At 36.8% G+C, this 12,417-nt stretch overlaps 1 protein-coding gene across 1 annotated transcript in view; it reads left to right on the forward strand.

Annotated features, from left to right (window-relative positions):
* Positions 1 to 12,417, forward strand: part of C5H10orf67 (chromosome 5 C10orf67 homolog) — a 194,921-nt gene that overhangs the window by 166,468 nt on the left and 16,036 nt on the right. The window contains exons 16-17 of the mRNA XM_077896424.1: positions 5,531 to 5,611; positions 5,907 to 5,964. Of these exons, the coding sequence (XP_077752550.1) occupies positions 5,531 to 5,611; positions 5,907 to 5,964 (139 nt within the window). The remainder of the gene's footprint in view (positions 1 to 5,530; positions 5,612 to 5,906; positions 5,965 to 12,417) is intronic.

The following is a 12,417-nucleotide window of genomic DNA, read 5'->3' on the forward strand; positions in this document are numbered from 1 at the left end:
AAACTAGCATCATTTATTAAAAAGTCCATCTTTTCCCTGGATACCTAATTCTACCTGTTATGTATATTATATTAAGGGTTCATATATGTAACAGCCTGTTTCTGTCTCTCTAATCTGTTCTACTGTTCCATTTGTCTATTCTTGTACTAATATGACACAAATTTAATATATCTACCTTTATTATGTCTTTTTATGATAAGGCAAATACCCTTACCTTGGTGTTGATCTTTGCATTTCCATATAAAGTTTAGAATCAAATTGTTAATATTCACAGAAAAAAGCAGAAACATAAGAAACAAAAAAATTAAATTGGGATTTTGATTAGAAGTTCATTAAATCACATCAATTTGGCTACAGTTGACATCTTTACAGTACTGAGTCTTCTAATCCATAAGCATGCTATTTCTTTTGTCTAGATTTGATTTCAGTAGAGTTTTATAATTTTCTCCACAGTTTAATAAAATTGTTGTTTAATTTAATATTAGGTACCTAATATTTTTATGCTACTCTATTCTAATGGGTGAGTTGCATATTTCTTCATGTAATTTGTATCAATGTTGCTTTATATAATTTGAAGATGTGTTATTAGATGCTTACTACTTTAGAATTATTATGTCCCCTCTGATAAATTGAACATTTTACTGTTATTTTATGACCCTCTTTATCTCTACAAATGCTTTTTGCCTTGAAGTCTGTTTGGCTTTACATTACTATAGCTGCCTACCTTTTCGTAGGTTCTTATTTTCATGTGTTTTTTTTCTGTTCTATCACTTTCAATCCTTTATATGCTTATGCTTTAGTTGTGACTCTTTTAAGCAGTACATAGCTAGTGTTAGAATTTGTTCTTAATCCAGATTGACAAATTTCTGTCTTTTAACTGGAGCATTTTTTCTATTTAAATGTATTGTGGTCATTAATTCATTTGCGCTTATTTCTATCTTATTTTGTATTTTGTATTTGTCCTTCTTTTCTATGTTTTCCTCTTTCTTGCATTCTTGTGAATTGGCTAATTTGTTCTCATATGTCCTTTAGAAAGTTATAAACTTTATCAGGAAAACCCAAGGTTTTATACCTTTATCATCCTCCTGAACAGTAAGATTTCTTTAAGCAATTAAATTGAAATCACCATCCACTGTCAGTCTATTAGGCTGTGATGTCATATATTTTAGTTCTATCTGGTTTCCTTTATCCCCACAGCATATTATTATTATAGGTTTACTTGGTTAATGTTTGAGTTTACTTATATATTTACCACTTACTTTATTCACAACTCCTTGCATCCCAGACCTTTCATCTCCCGACCTCTTTCCTTATGTGTGAAGTGCATTCATTAGAATTTCCTTTGTGGGGATTTGCTGGTGGGTAACACTCTTCAGTTTTTATTTCATGAAAAAAAATGTCTATTTCTGCTGTTGTTGAAAGATATTTTTGCTAAGTATAAAGTTTTGGGTTGATGGTACTTTCTCTTTGCACATGGAGTGTATCATTCCATTCTCTCTTAGTTTCCGTTGTTAGTAGGGAATTTTTCTCTTTTTTTACTGTGGTTTCCTTAATGTTAATTGCCTTTTTGTCTCTAACCACTTTTAAAACTCTTTTTCTTTAATGTTCTGCAATTTTACCATGATGTGTCTAGTTGTAGATTTCTTTTGTTTATTCTGCTTGAAATTCATTGTACTTCTTGAAAGTGAAGATTGGTTTCATTTGTTAGTTCTGAAAAGTTTTCAGTCACTATTGATATTTTGCCTTAGCCCTACTATTTCTTTTGAAACTATACTTTGTCCTTCTGTCCTCTATAGTCCATATTTTTCTTTTATATTTGGCCCAACTTTGTCTCTGAGCTGCATTCTAAATAGTATATTCCATTCTATCTTTAACTTTATTAAGTATTTTTCAAATATGTGTCTTTTTTTGTTAAAATTGTCACCCAGGGCAGGCCTGGTGGTGCAGCGGTTTAGCGCCGCTAGCAGCCCAGGGCCTGATCCTGGAGACCCTGGATCGAGTCCCGCATCGGGCTCCAGGCATGGAGCCTACTTCTCCCTCTGCCTGTGTCTCTGCCTCTCTCACTCTCTCTGCATCCCTATAAATAAATAAATAAAATCTTTTTTAAAAATAAATAAAAATAAAATTGTCACCCAAATTTTAATTTCACTTTTTATATTTATTATTTTTAAGCAATGCACAAATAAATTTTGTTTGGTTCTTTTTTCAAATATGTTTACTATTTATTCATCATCAAGCTTTGTTTTTCATTTCTTAAAATATATTATACACACCCATTTTATATACTATGACTGAAAATTCCTGTATCTGAGGATTAGAGGGTCTAATTCCACTATCTTTTGTTTCTACTGCAGCCACTCATGATGTATGTAAAGATTTTTGATGATTTTGATGATGAGCTGTTCACTTTTCCTTTACAAAAAAAATTGAAGCCTGAACTGAAGAGGAATTCTTACATAAAAGATTTTAATGTGCTTCTGTCCATTGCCATGAGCACCATCACTATAGAAGTATATTAAACTAAATGCTTTTAGCTTATGGTGTTTTAGACCACAGGTGAATTCAGCTTATAGACAACATGGACTAGTTATTGATTAGGAATTCTCAGGAGAGATTTTTTCTTCTTTAACTAAGGGCCCAACCTTGGACATTTTCCTTGCAAACTGCTTGGGAGAGCCTTACTTGAAGTTGCATTTAACCCTTACTGTGGTTATAGTCTTGTTGTCCCAAATGTATAGCGGGGTAGACATTTGTTACTACACGTTAGGTGGGTCTTGGGCTCCAGAGTCATAGGACCCTTTGACAACTCTTGCATTCATTCATTAAGTTTGATGAATACCTTCAAAGTAAATGGTAGCTCCAGGATGGAAGACTTAGGTTTCCATCTTCCCTTAGTCTTAGACATGCATATTCTTGATTTTTTTTCATCAGCTTTTGTCTACATTTAAGAGTATTAGAAGAGGAAGTCTTATTTGGATTTAAACATTCCCCTTGTGTTTTAATCACCAGTCATCTTTCCATAACATATCCATAATTCCTTTCCATTTTATCTTACCTTATTCTTTTCCAGAGACTTCTGCCTATATTTCCTAGAGGCCATTTATTCTTGTACTCTTCTTTGGGGCTCAAAATCTCCATGAAGTTTTCCTCTAGATCTCATAATACACCTATTTAAAACTATGTACTTCTTCTGATTCCAGGATACTATTTAAATGATTCTATAGTTTTTTTTCATAGTCCCTGTTTTATTTATTCTTTTCTCATCCTTGACAGGATGAGACATATTGAAACCTAATATTATCAACTGCATTCTCTTGTGTATTGCTTAAATATGTCTTTCATACTTACAATTGGAAGGCAGATTGTATATGCACAGCACCTATTTCTGATCCAAATTTTACCATGATTTTACCATTTTCAGTCCTGCCATGGAGGTTACACTTCCTCCTACACTCACTACTTGAACATATGAAATGACGAAGGACATTAAAAACTTAAATTCCTAGAAGTCATACATTTAACACTGGCTTCTTTTACCATTTTCATGAAAGAGTTGAAGGTACTGAGGGAAGGACCCATATGGCTATCTGGGAGAAGAATTTTCTAGGCAAGGAAAAGGCCATTGGAAGACTCTAATATGGAAATGTGCCTTACATGCTTGGAAAGCAAAATATCCAATGTGCCTGGAGCAAAGTGAAGGAGAGAAAGCAAAGAGAGAAAATACCAGAGGAGAGATCCCTGGGTGGCTCAGCGGTTTAGCGCCTGCCTTCCGCCCAGGGCGTGATCCCGGAGTCCCACATCAGGCTCCCTGCATGGAACCTGCTTCTCCCTCTGCCTGTGCCTCTGCCTCTCTCTCTCTCTCTGTGTGTCTCTCATAAATAAATAAAAATCTTTAAAAAAAAAAAGGAGAGAAAATACCAAAAATGTGGTCAAAGGAATCATAGGCCTTTGATTTTTTTAACCCTGTAAAATTGGGACCCTTTCAGAGCTTTGAGCAGAGGAATAAGATGATCTCACTTAACATTTTAAAAGTACAATTCTAGCATCTACAGAGGGCTTAGGGAGAAAGAAGCAGGTTAGGAAGCTATGAAGTGATACTGGTAATATGATAGTACAGCTTGGATTGCCTTTGAAGAGGAAAGAGACAAAATGAGGCAGATACATGCCTGCAGTATACGTAGTACTATGTACTGTACGGTACTAGATTTTTAGGTGTACATAGCAGAATGGATGGATCCTGAAAACATAATACTTAGTAAAAATACTTAGTGCTTAGCAAAAGAAGTGGGAACACACAAGGAATACTGTGCTTCACTTTGAATCTAAGATGTGCTTAACATTGGTTCAAGGTTTTATGTCTCTAAAAGAGAAAAGTGCTGCCAATTATACTGTAACACTCCATCTATTACAGGATGCCACCCAATTTTAGGGATATTAAATACCAGAAGGCTTTGCCTTAGAATCAACAAAATAGGATAGCACATAACACCCCTAGCATAAATTAAAAAGCATGCACAAAAGTATGTATTTTTGCAAGAACATATCCAAATAAAAGATACACATAAAATATTTAAATCGTTTCTTTGGGGTGGTAACAAAGAGTGGGAGTGGCTATGGAAAATAGAAAAATACACACAAACAGCCCCGTGTGCATGCATGTATATATCACACAATTCAAGAGAGAAGCCCTGAATAGGGAAAACTTGGTATAAATCGCCACTATTCATCCATGGACCTGAGAGCTCTTTTTGATTTAACATGCTTAGTGTACCTTTCATCCTTTTCACCTGCACATGTTTGTTGTTGTAGTTTACTTTGCAATATATGATACTGGGAACAATTCTGCTTGCATGCTACTGCTCCTGACCTCCTGGAAGATATACTTTTGGCTTTTCACCATTCAGTTCCCAGGAATTAGGATCAATCCTGCCACAGCTTCCTGGAGCAAGGAGGTGATAGGGATACAACCCTGTGATACCTGGTCAGTTACAAGTTGTAAATCCCAAATGGAGTAGAGATCTCCCTTCCAAGTACTAACCAGGCCCGACCCTGCTTAGCTTCCGAGATCAGACGAGATCGGGCGCGTTCAGGGTGGTATGGCCGTAGACTGGAGTAGAGATCATCAAAAGGAAAGAGAGTCAAGGGACAGAAGATAACTATACTTGGGGTAAGCAGAGCATAATGAGGAAACTAGTCAAATCTCTAAGTTATACATCTGAAATTAATGTAAGACTGTATGTCAATTGTACTCAAATTTTAAAAAAAGAAAAGAAAAAAAAAGGAAGTGGAGTCAGAACAGCCATTGAAGAAAACATTTTCTGAATTTTCTATCAAAGTAGCCCAAATGAGGAAGAGGTCCATCTATTCCATGGATTTCAAGGAAATGATTTCCCCAGCCCTATTTAAGCAAATAAATTAAGAGCTTAGTTTTCATGTCTTGGTTAATTAAGGACTGAAGAACATCCTACATCCATTTGATTTGATAATACTTCCTCTTGATAACAAAATCCATACCTTCTATGCCTTTCAGAAATTGAAGCCTTTATTCGTGCAGTCTAAATTGAACTCGATGACAGGTTCTACATCTTCTGGAAGTGATCATACACCTTTGGTAGGTAGATTATTTTTTCTTTCTTTCTTTTTTTTTATTTTAAAAATTTTTATTTACTTATGATAGGCACACAGTGAGAGAGAGAGAGGCAGAGACACAGGCAGAGAGAGAAGTAGGCTCCATGCACCGGGAGCCCCATGTGGGATTCGATTCCGGATCTCCAGGATCACGCCCTGGGCCAAAGGCAGGCGCTAAACCGCTGCGCCACCCAGGGATCCCTATTTTTTCTTTCTTAAACATTTAATTAGTTGCTATTATTCAACCTCAGTAATGAAACTTTTTGGTTTACCTGCAGATAGATAAGGACCTGGATGCAGTCAGTGATCAGACATTTTCCCCCTCTTTATCAAAAGGTAAGAATCTTTATTGTTGGGGAAAAAGGCTTACACACAGAAGGGGTACTTGGTCTAGATTGACCTCTCCTCATATTTGTTATCCTGAGGCATTTGGAATTCTAGGTGAATGCATGGCTTTTTTTCAGACAGTTTATAAAACTAATATGTAGGTGTGCTGAATAAAAGAATGCTAATATGCATTTCTGAATATTGGCGCCTGCTAATTGAAAATGAATTTAATCATATTTCAAAACTAGAAACTATCTCAATTGGGATCCTTTTCTATTTTATTAGTCAAACTGCCAACAATCCTGAAACTCCTGTTGAATTCCCATTTGTCCATTTTAATAACTAGAAGAAAAATTTGACTATTGCTCACATATTTTATCTGCCATCGGTCCTTACAGGGCTTTAAACTGGATTCTTTTGGAAATGAAAGTATATTTTGTTCATAAGCTTCTATAAATCTTCAGGAGATAGCCATGCTTCCTTTTCTCCATTAAACAAGTTAGATGAACAAAATATATGATATTATTAGTTTGGTTTTTTTTTTTAAGATTATTTATTTACTTATTCATGGGAGACACACACACACAGAGGCAGAGACACAGGCAGAGGGAGAAGCAGGCCCCATCCAGGAAGCCCAACGTGGGACTCGATCCCGGGTCTCCAGGATCACGCCCTGGGCTGAAGGCGGCGCTAAATCGCTAAGCCACACGGACTGCCCTGATATTATTAGTTTGAATTCTTATTAATGATGATAGCCAGAGTCAGTAATTTCTGTTTTTCATATCTGGGAATTTTTAAAGGTAGAATTTTACAATAAATATTTACGCAAGTGAGAAGTATGTGATAAGAGTTTAAATCCTTGGGATGCTTAGGTGGCTCAGCAGTTGAGCGCCTGCCTTCGGCTTAAGGTGTGATCGTGGGTCCAGGAATCGAGTCCCACATCTGGCTCTCCGCAGGAAGCCTGCTTCTCCCTCTGCCCATGTGTCTGCCTCCCTTTCTGTGTCTCTAATGAATAAATAAATAAATCTTTAAAAAAAAAAGAGTTTAAATCCTGGGCCCTAATTTTAAATTCTACTTTTTAGAAAAAGTTTGTATTTATCTATTTGAGACAGAGAAGAAAGAGAGAGAGCGAGCATGAGTGAGGGGAGGGGCAAAGGCAGAGGGAGAAGCAGACTCCCCCCTGAGCAGGAAGCCTGATGTAGGGCTCAATCCCAGGACCCCAAGATCATGACCTGAGCCAAAGGCAGACACTTAACCAACTGAGCCAGCCAGACACCTGTAAACTCTACTTTTTGAAAACTATTCTACTTCAGCAGAGAGGAACCTTTCTTCTGGGCTTCCATGCAACAGAGAGGCTTTTTCTGTAGTGCTCACATTATAGGTAATATCTATTCTGAAGGTGCCTGCCCCAGGTACAGAGAAATCTTCCAACAATCATAGGGCTGCCATTTAGAAAATAGTAATGCCCAGACTCTATAACACAGTGCCAGATTGCAGAGTGGCTACCTTTTAATGGTATCAACAATTAAATAAGGTTAGAGAAAGAAGACTAGATCTGTTGAGTTATTGGAAATTCTACTTACACAGGTAAGTTACTTCTAAAACATCGTAATGAATTAAGAGAAGAGAGACTCTCATGATTTCTCATAAAAATCTAGATTGTTGAATTTGGAACCTGTGGCTGGCCTGACATTTTAATTACAGAGTTTCATTAACAGCAGCATCCCATACCCCAAAAGATTCAATTGAGGATTTTGCATCCAAAATTGATTGCCCACAGGCAACCAAACTGTTTTTCAAATGTCCATTTGAAATGGTACACATGAACCTTGGTGGCCACCTGGAGTAAAAGGCAGCCCCAGCTGAAACAAACGTCATTTCTTTGCCTCCACCCTGAAAATGCAAAAGATAGAGTTATTTCTACCTTATCTACTGAAAATCCTCCTATGATTCATTAGTCTGCTCCTTTGCCGTACTAGGTAAAGTCAAATGTAAATGCTTTTTTATGATCCATAATCCTGCAGTACTCCACAAAGATCTATTATTCTGAATATTAATCTGCATTGCAGAGGAGATGTATATGACAATGGTCACACCACATGCCTTGGGACAAAACTCTGAAATTTCTTTACTAAATCTCTGATACAACTTTGATATGTCATGTTGTTCTCCTTAAAGATAATGTGGGGAAATAATCCAGTGAACAGAATTTTCTGGTTAAGTTCCAGTTAATCCAAAATTTACTAGAAATAAATTTTCTATTTGTAATGAATAGAAATGAATACATGAATGCCAGGAGGAAAGCTGAATTACAATTTGCTAAGTCGAGGAGTAACTGACTTTCATTAGCACACAGATTATGGCTACTGGATGATATTCACACTAGACATCCAAAGGGCCAAAGTGTCTTCATAAAACAGGTCATTCCAAGTTTTTCAGATCCTTCAGTTGCTTGAGTACCCCCTTCGGGACCCTAGGAAATAGTTTGATTCATTATTACTATTTTAAAGCACTAATTCACAAGTACATTATCAAAGAGGTGTTTAGCCACATGGTTAGTATGTACCTGGTTTATAGACAAATAATTATTTTCTATAGCATGAGGTATTACTGTAACCTATCTGGTGATGGACCCTGAATCAAACTCTTTAAAGTCACCCTTGTATTGAGTTCCCTTTTTTAGACTATGTAAATAGAATATTAATATTTTAAATACTTACTGAATATTTAGCCTCCCTGTCAACAGGATCCTCAGTGTTACACCAAAGAACCTAAGAGTTTCCTCAGTTATACTTTCACACTACAAGGTTCTTCTAAAATTTAGGTATAGTTAACATTTAGTGGACTTAGGTACTATTGTAAATGTCTTTCATGTTTTAGCTTTAATCCTCACAAAACCCTAGGAGGTTGGCACTCTTGCCTTCCCCCAGTCAACCTACAGAGATAGAGAGTTTACTAGACAGAGTTGACTAGGCTACCAGAGTTATACCACAAATAGGTGATGCCGCTGGATTCAAGCCCAGACAGAGTGGCCTCAGGGCCCTGGCTTGTCACCATTTAATTATATTGACTTGTCTCAAGTCAATGCATGACCAATCGCCCCATTCTCCACCACATGCAATGGGAATATATGAGATATAGCAGAGAGGCCATGGAGGCTGACAGACTTCACTTCTCATCCTAGCTCCAACCACTTACTTACTGACATCATCTCAGGTCCCTCTGCTGTGGAAAATGGGAATGGTGACCCCACCTCATAGCTTTGTGATGAGGATTATGTTATGTGCCTAGCTAACCCCTATTTCTCTGAGCTATTGATCATACTTTCCCCAAGTCCCCCAAATGAAGTCTGCAAACCTATCACTTAGCCCACCACACCAGGGTCCTAATGTCCTCAGCAGTAGACTGGCCTAATGATTTAAAAGAACCAGTCTCTCCTCTGGTTCTTCAATAATTATTTTTCTACCAACATAAGCATAAGAATTAAATTGATCATTAGTATCAAAATATACAGTAGGTATTTTTTTATTTATGATAGTCACAGAGAGAGAGAGAGAGAGGCAGAGACATAGGCAGAGGGAGAAGCAGGCTCCATGCACCGGGACCCCAATGTGGGATTCGATCCTGGGTCTCCAGGATCGTGCCCTGGGCCAAAGGCAGGCGCTAAACCGCTGCGCCACCCAGGGATCCCTATACAGTAGGTATTTTGAAAACAGTGAAATAAAACATAAAGTATAGTTTAAAACAATGTTATATCAGGTGATCCATCTTTTCTAAGCAGATTGAAAATGACTTTTTGTTATTTTGCAAGTTTTAATCCAAAAATTCTAGAGGGAACGACAGATTCACTAATGAAATGTAGAAAAAGAGATAAATAGCTTAAAAAGAGAGAGAGATAAATATATCCTTGTTAATATAAGGGAATAAAAAATGAGGTATGATACGATCTGCAAAATTTCAAAGCAGTTTTTACGCAGTAGTAATGATCCCAAGAGAACCCAGGTAACATTATTAATTTGTTTGCTACTTAACTGTGATAAAATTTGGGATCTGAGCTACCCATTGTGTACTGTGCACTGCCACAGATTTTATGTACTCAAGAAGACCTTTCTCACAGTCCAGTAATTAGGTGCTATTGACATTGTAATCTTTGGAAATGTTCTTAATGAGCCCCAAAGACACGAATCTCATAGATAAAACCTCAAAGTAACACTGACCCTTTAAGTGGCTTTGTCAGTAAGAGAAAGCTCAAACATAAATATCTGAAGCACAGAAGAAACCCAAATTTAAACGTAGATTACATTGTTTTGTTCATTCTCTGAGATTTTTGGGGAAGAAACATTGAAGAGGTGATTTTAAAGGCTTTTAAAGACTAGTGTAACAATCGTAATATATTTGAAATAAGTAAAAAAGCCTTTTTTTCACCCTTTGAAGCTCCGGACTTGAAAAGTGGTTTTTTTTTTTTAAGTGTGTTTCCCACCAACTTGTAAAAATAAATACTGACAGTGGAGTTCAGTTGTCCCTGTTTTTAATGCAAAAATAATTTTTAAAATCACTTAGAAATTGCAACTTAAAAGATAAAAAGTAAAAGAAATTTCAGGAATAGTGTAGGCATTATTTTACAAATTATTTCTAGATTTTAACTATAATTAATATAATTTAGTACAGTTTTCAAATTTATATTCAAATGCACATTTTATAATATTGCCACGTTTTCTACGTATGAGTATAAGCAATATATAACATTATTTAGCATGTAATTGATGCCTATTAAAAATGTTAGAAGAAAGCATTAATCCATAAATATGAGTTAAGTACCAGGACTAAGCTAATTTACTAAACATAATATATTAAGGGGTCTGTAAGTGTTAAGATATCACGGCCACCAACTTCTCTACTATTTCCCTATTGTCAGGGAAATTACCAAATACCTATTACCAATTACCTATTATTCAAACAGTGTATTTTTAATTTATAGATGACATCCTTGCCTTTGAGATTTGGGCTGATTCTCAACTACCTATCCTCGTGAATTTTTCTGATTCTTCCTACCTATATTCTAGAGATTATTTTCTCCTTGAGTCATGGAATTTAGGGTATTACATGGTAATGAAGGCCTGGAAGGTCAGTGGTACATCTCTTAAAACAACTTTCCAAATACAATGAATTCTCAGTGACATAGAAAAGAGTCAGGACACCTGGGTGGCTCAGCAGATGAGCATCTGCCTTCAGCTCAGGGCGCGATCCTGGTCCTGGCATCGAATCCTGCACCGGGCTCCCTACAGGGAACCTGCTTTTCTCTCTGCCTATGTCTCAGCCTCTGTGTGTCTCTCATGAAGAAATAAAATCTTTAAGAAAAGAGTCAAAATGACCAGTTGGGTTAGAGAATTAACCACAAAAATCAGAAGTTCTCTATCTAACTAGGACTCTGTCCATGGGTCAGAGAGATTAAAAAATGAAAAAAAGAAAATGAAAGGTAATCTCTCCTTTGAAAACACAGTGTCAATCTTTGACATAAGTAAGCAGGCAAATGACTGTGAATTTGTGAGATCATAAAAATTGAGTAGAAAAGAGGGTTAAGACATATGTGTATTTTAAGAAGTACTTTATTAATTTGATATCAGGACTGTCTTAGGGTAATTTAAGTCTAGTGATGCTTTTAAGTATATGCGGGTAATGTTTCATTTAATAAATGCCACTAAACACATTGCTAATTATGCCCCAAACTGATTCTTAGAGCTCTTCAAGGCATAAAACACGAGACAAGAATGCATTCTTTTTTTAAAAAAAAGATTTTATTTATTCATGAGAGACACAGAGAGGCAGAGACATAGGCAGAGGAAGAAGCAGGCTCCCCACGGGGAGCCGATGCAGGATTTGATCCTAGGACCCTGGGATCACCACCTGCGCCAAAGGCAGACACTCAACCACTGAGCCAACCTGATGGCCCCAAGAATGCATTCGGGGGTGCTTCATTGTTCATTTGTCAGACCACGAGGCGAGTCCAGCCAGCCTCTCCGGATCCCAAACCTTCCCTGCCTAGTTGCTGCCCTGTTAGTTAAGAGGCCTTCTAAACCATGTAAGCCTTTATGGGGATAACAAAATACTGAGAAAGGGTTTAATTAGGACAGAGATGGTGGGTATTACTTTTTAAACTTAGGAATGGTTCTATTGCAGAACATGTTTAATTTAATTTAATTTGACATGTTTTCGAAGTGTTGTAACATACAGTGTGTAGATTCATGCAAATCTGTGGGCATATCATGTGCGCCCTTAAGGAGATAGACACGACATCTTTGAATGCGAAAGATACCACGTGAATATTATGTTCAACCGGAGGAACCCAAGTTTGGAAACTGAGGGAATAAATTAAAAGCAGGTATTTGCATTAGTGTATCAGAGTATCAGTGGACTCCAGTCTTCAGCTGAGTATGTTCCTGGCAAGCACAACTTCTTTAATGT

Source organism: Canis aureus, chromosome 5, assembly GCF_053574225.1.
Source record: "Canis aureus isolate CA01 chromosome 5, VMU_Caureus_v.1.0, whole genome shotgun sequence".
Taxonomy (NCBI): Eukaryota; Metazoa; Chordata; class Mammalia; order Carnivora; family Canidae; genus Canis; species Canis aureus.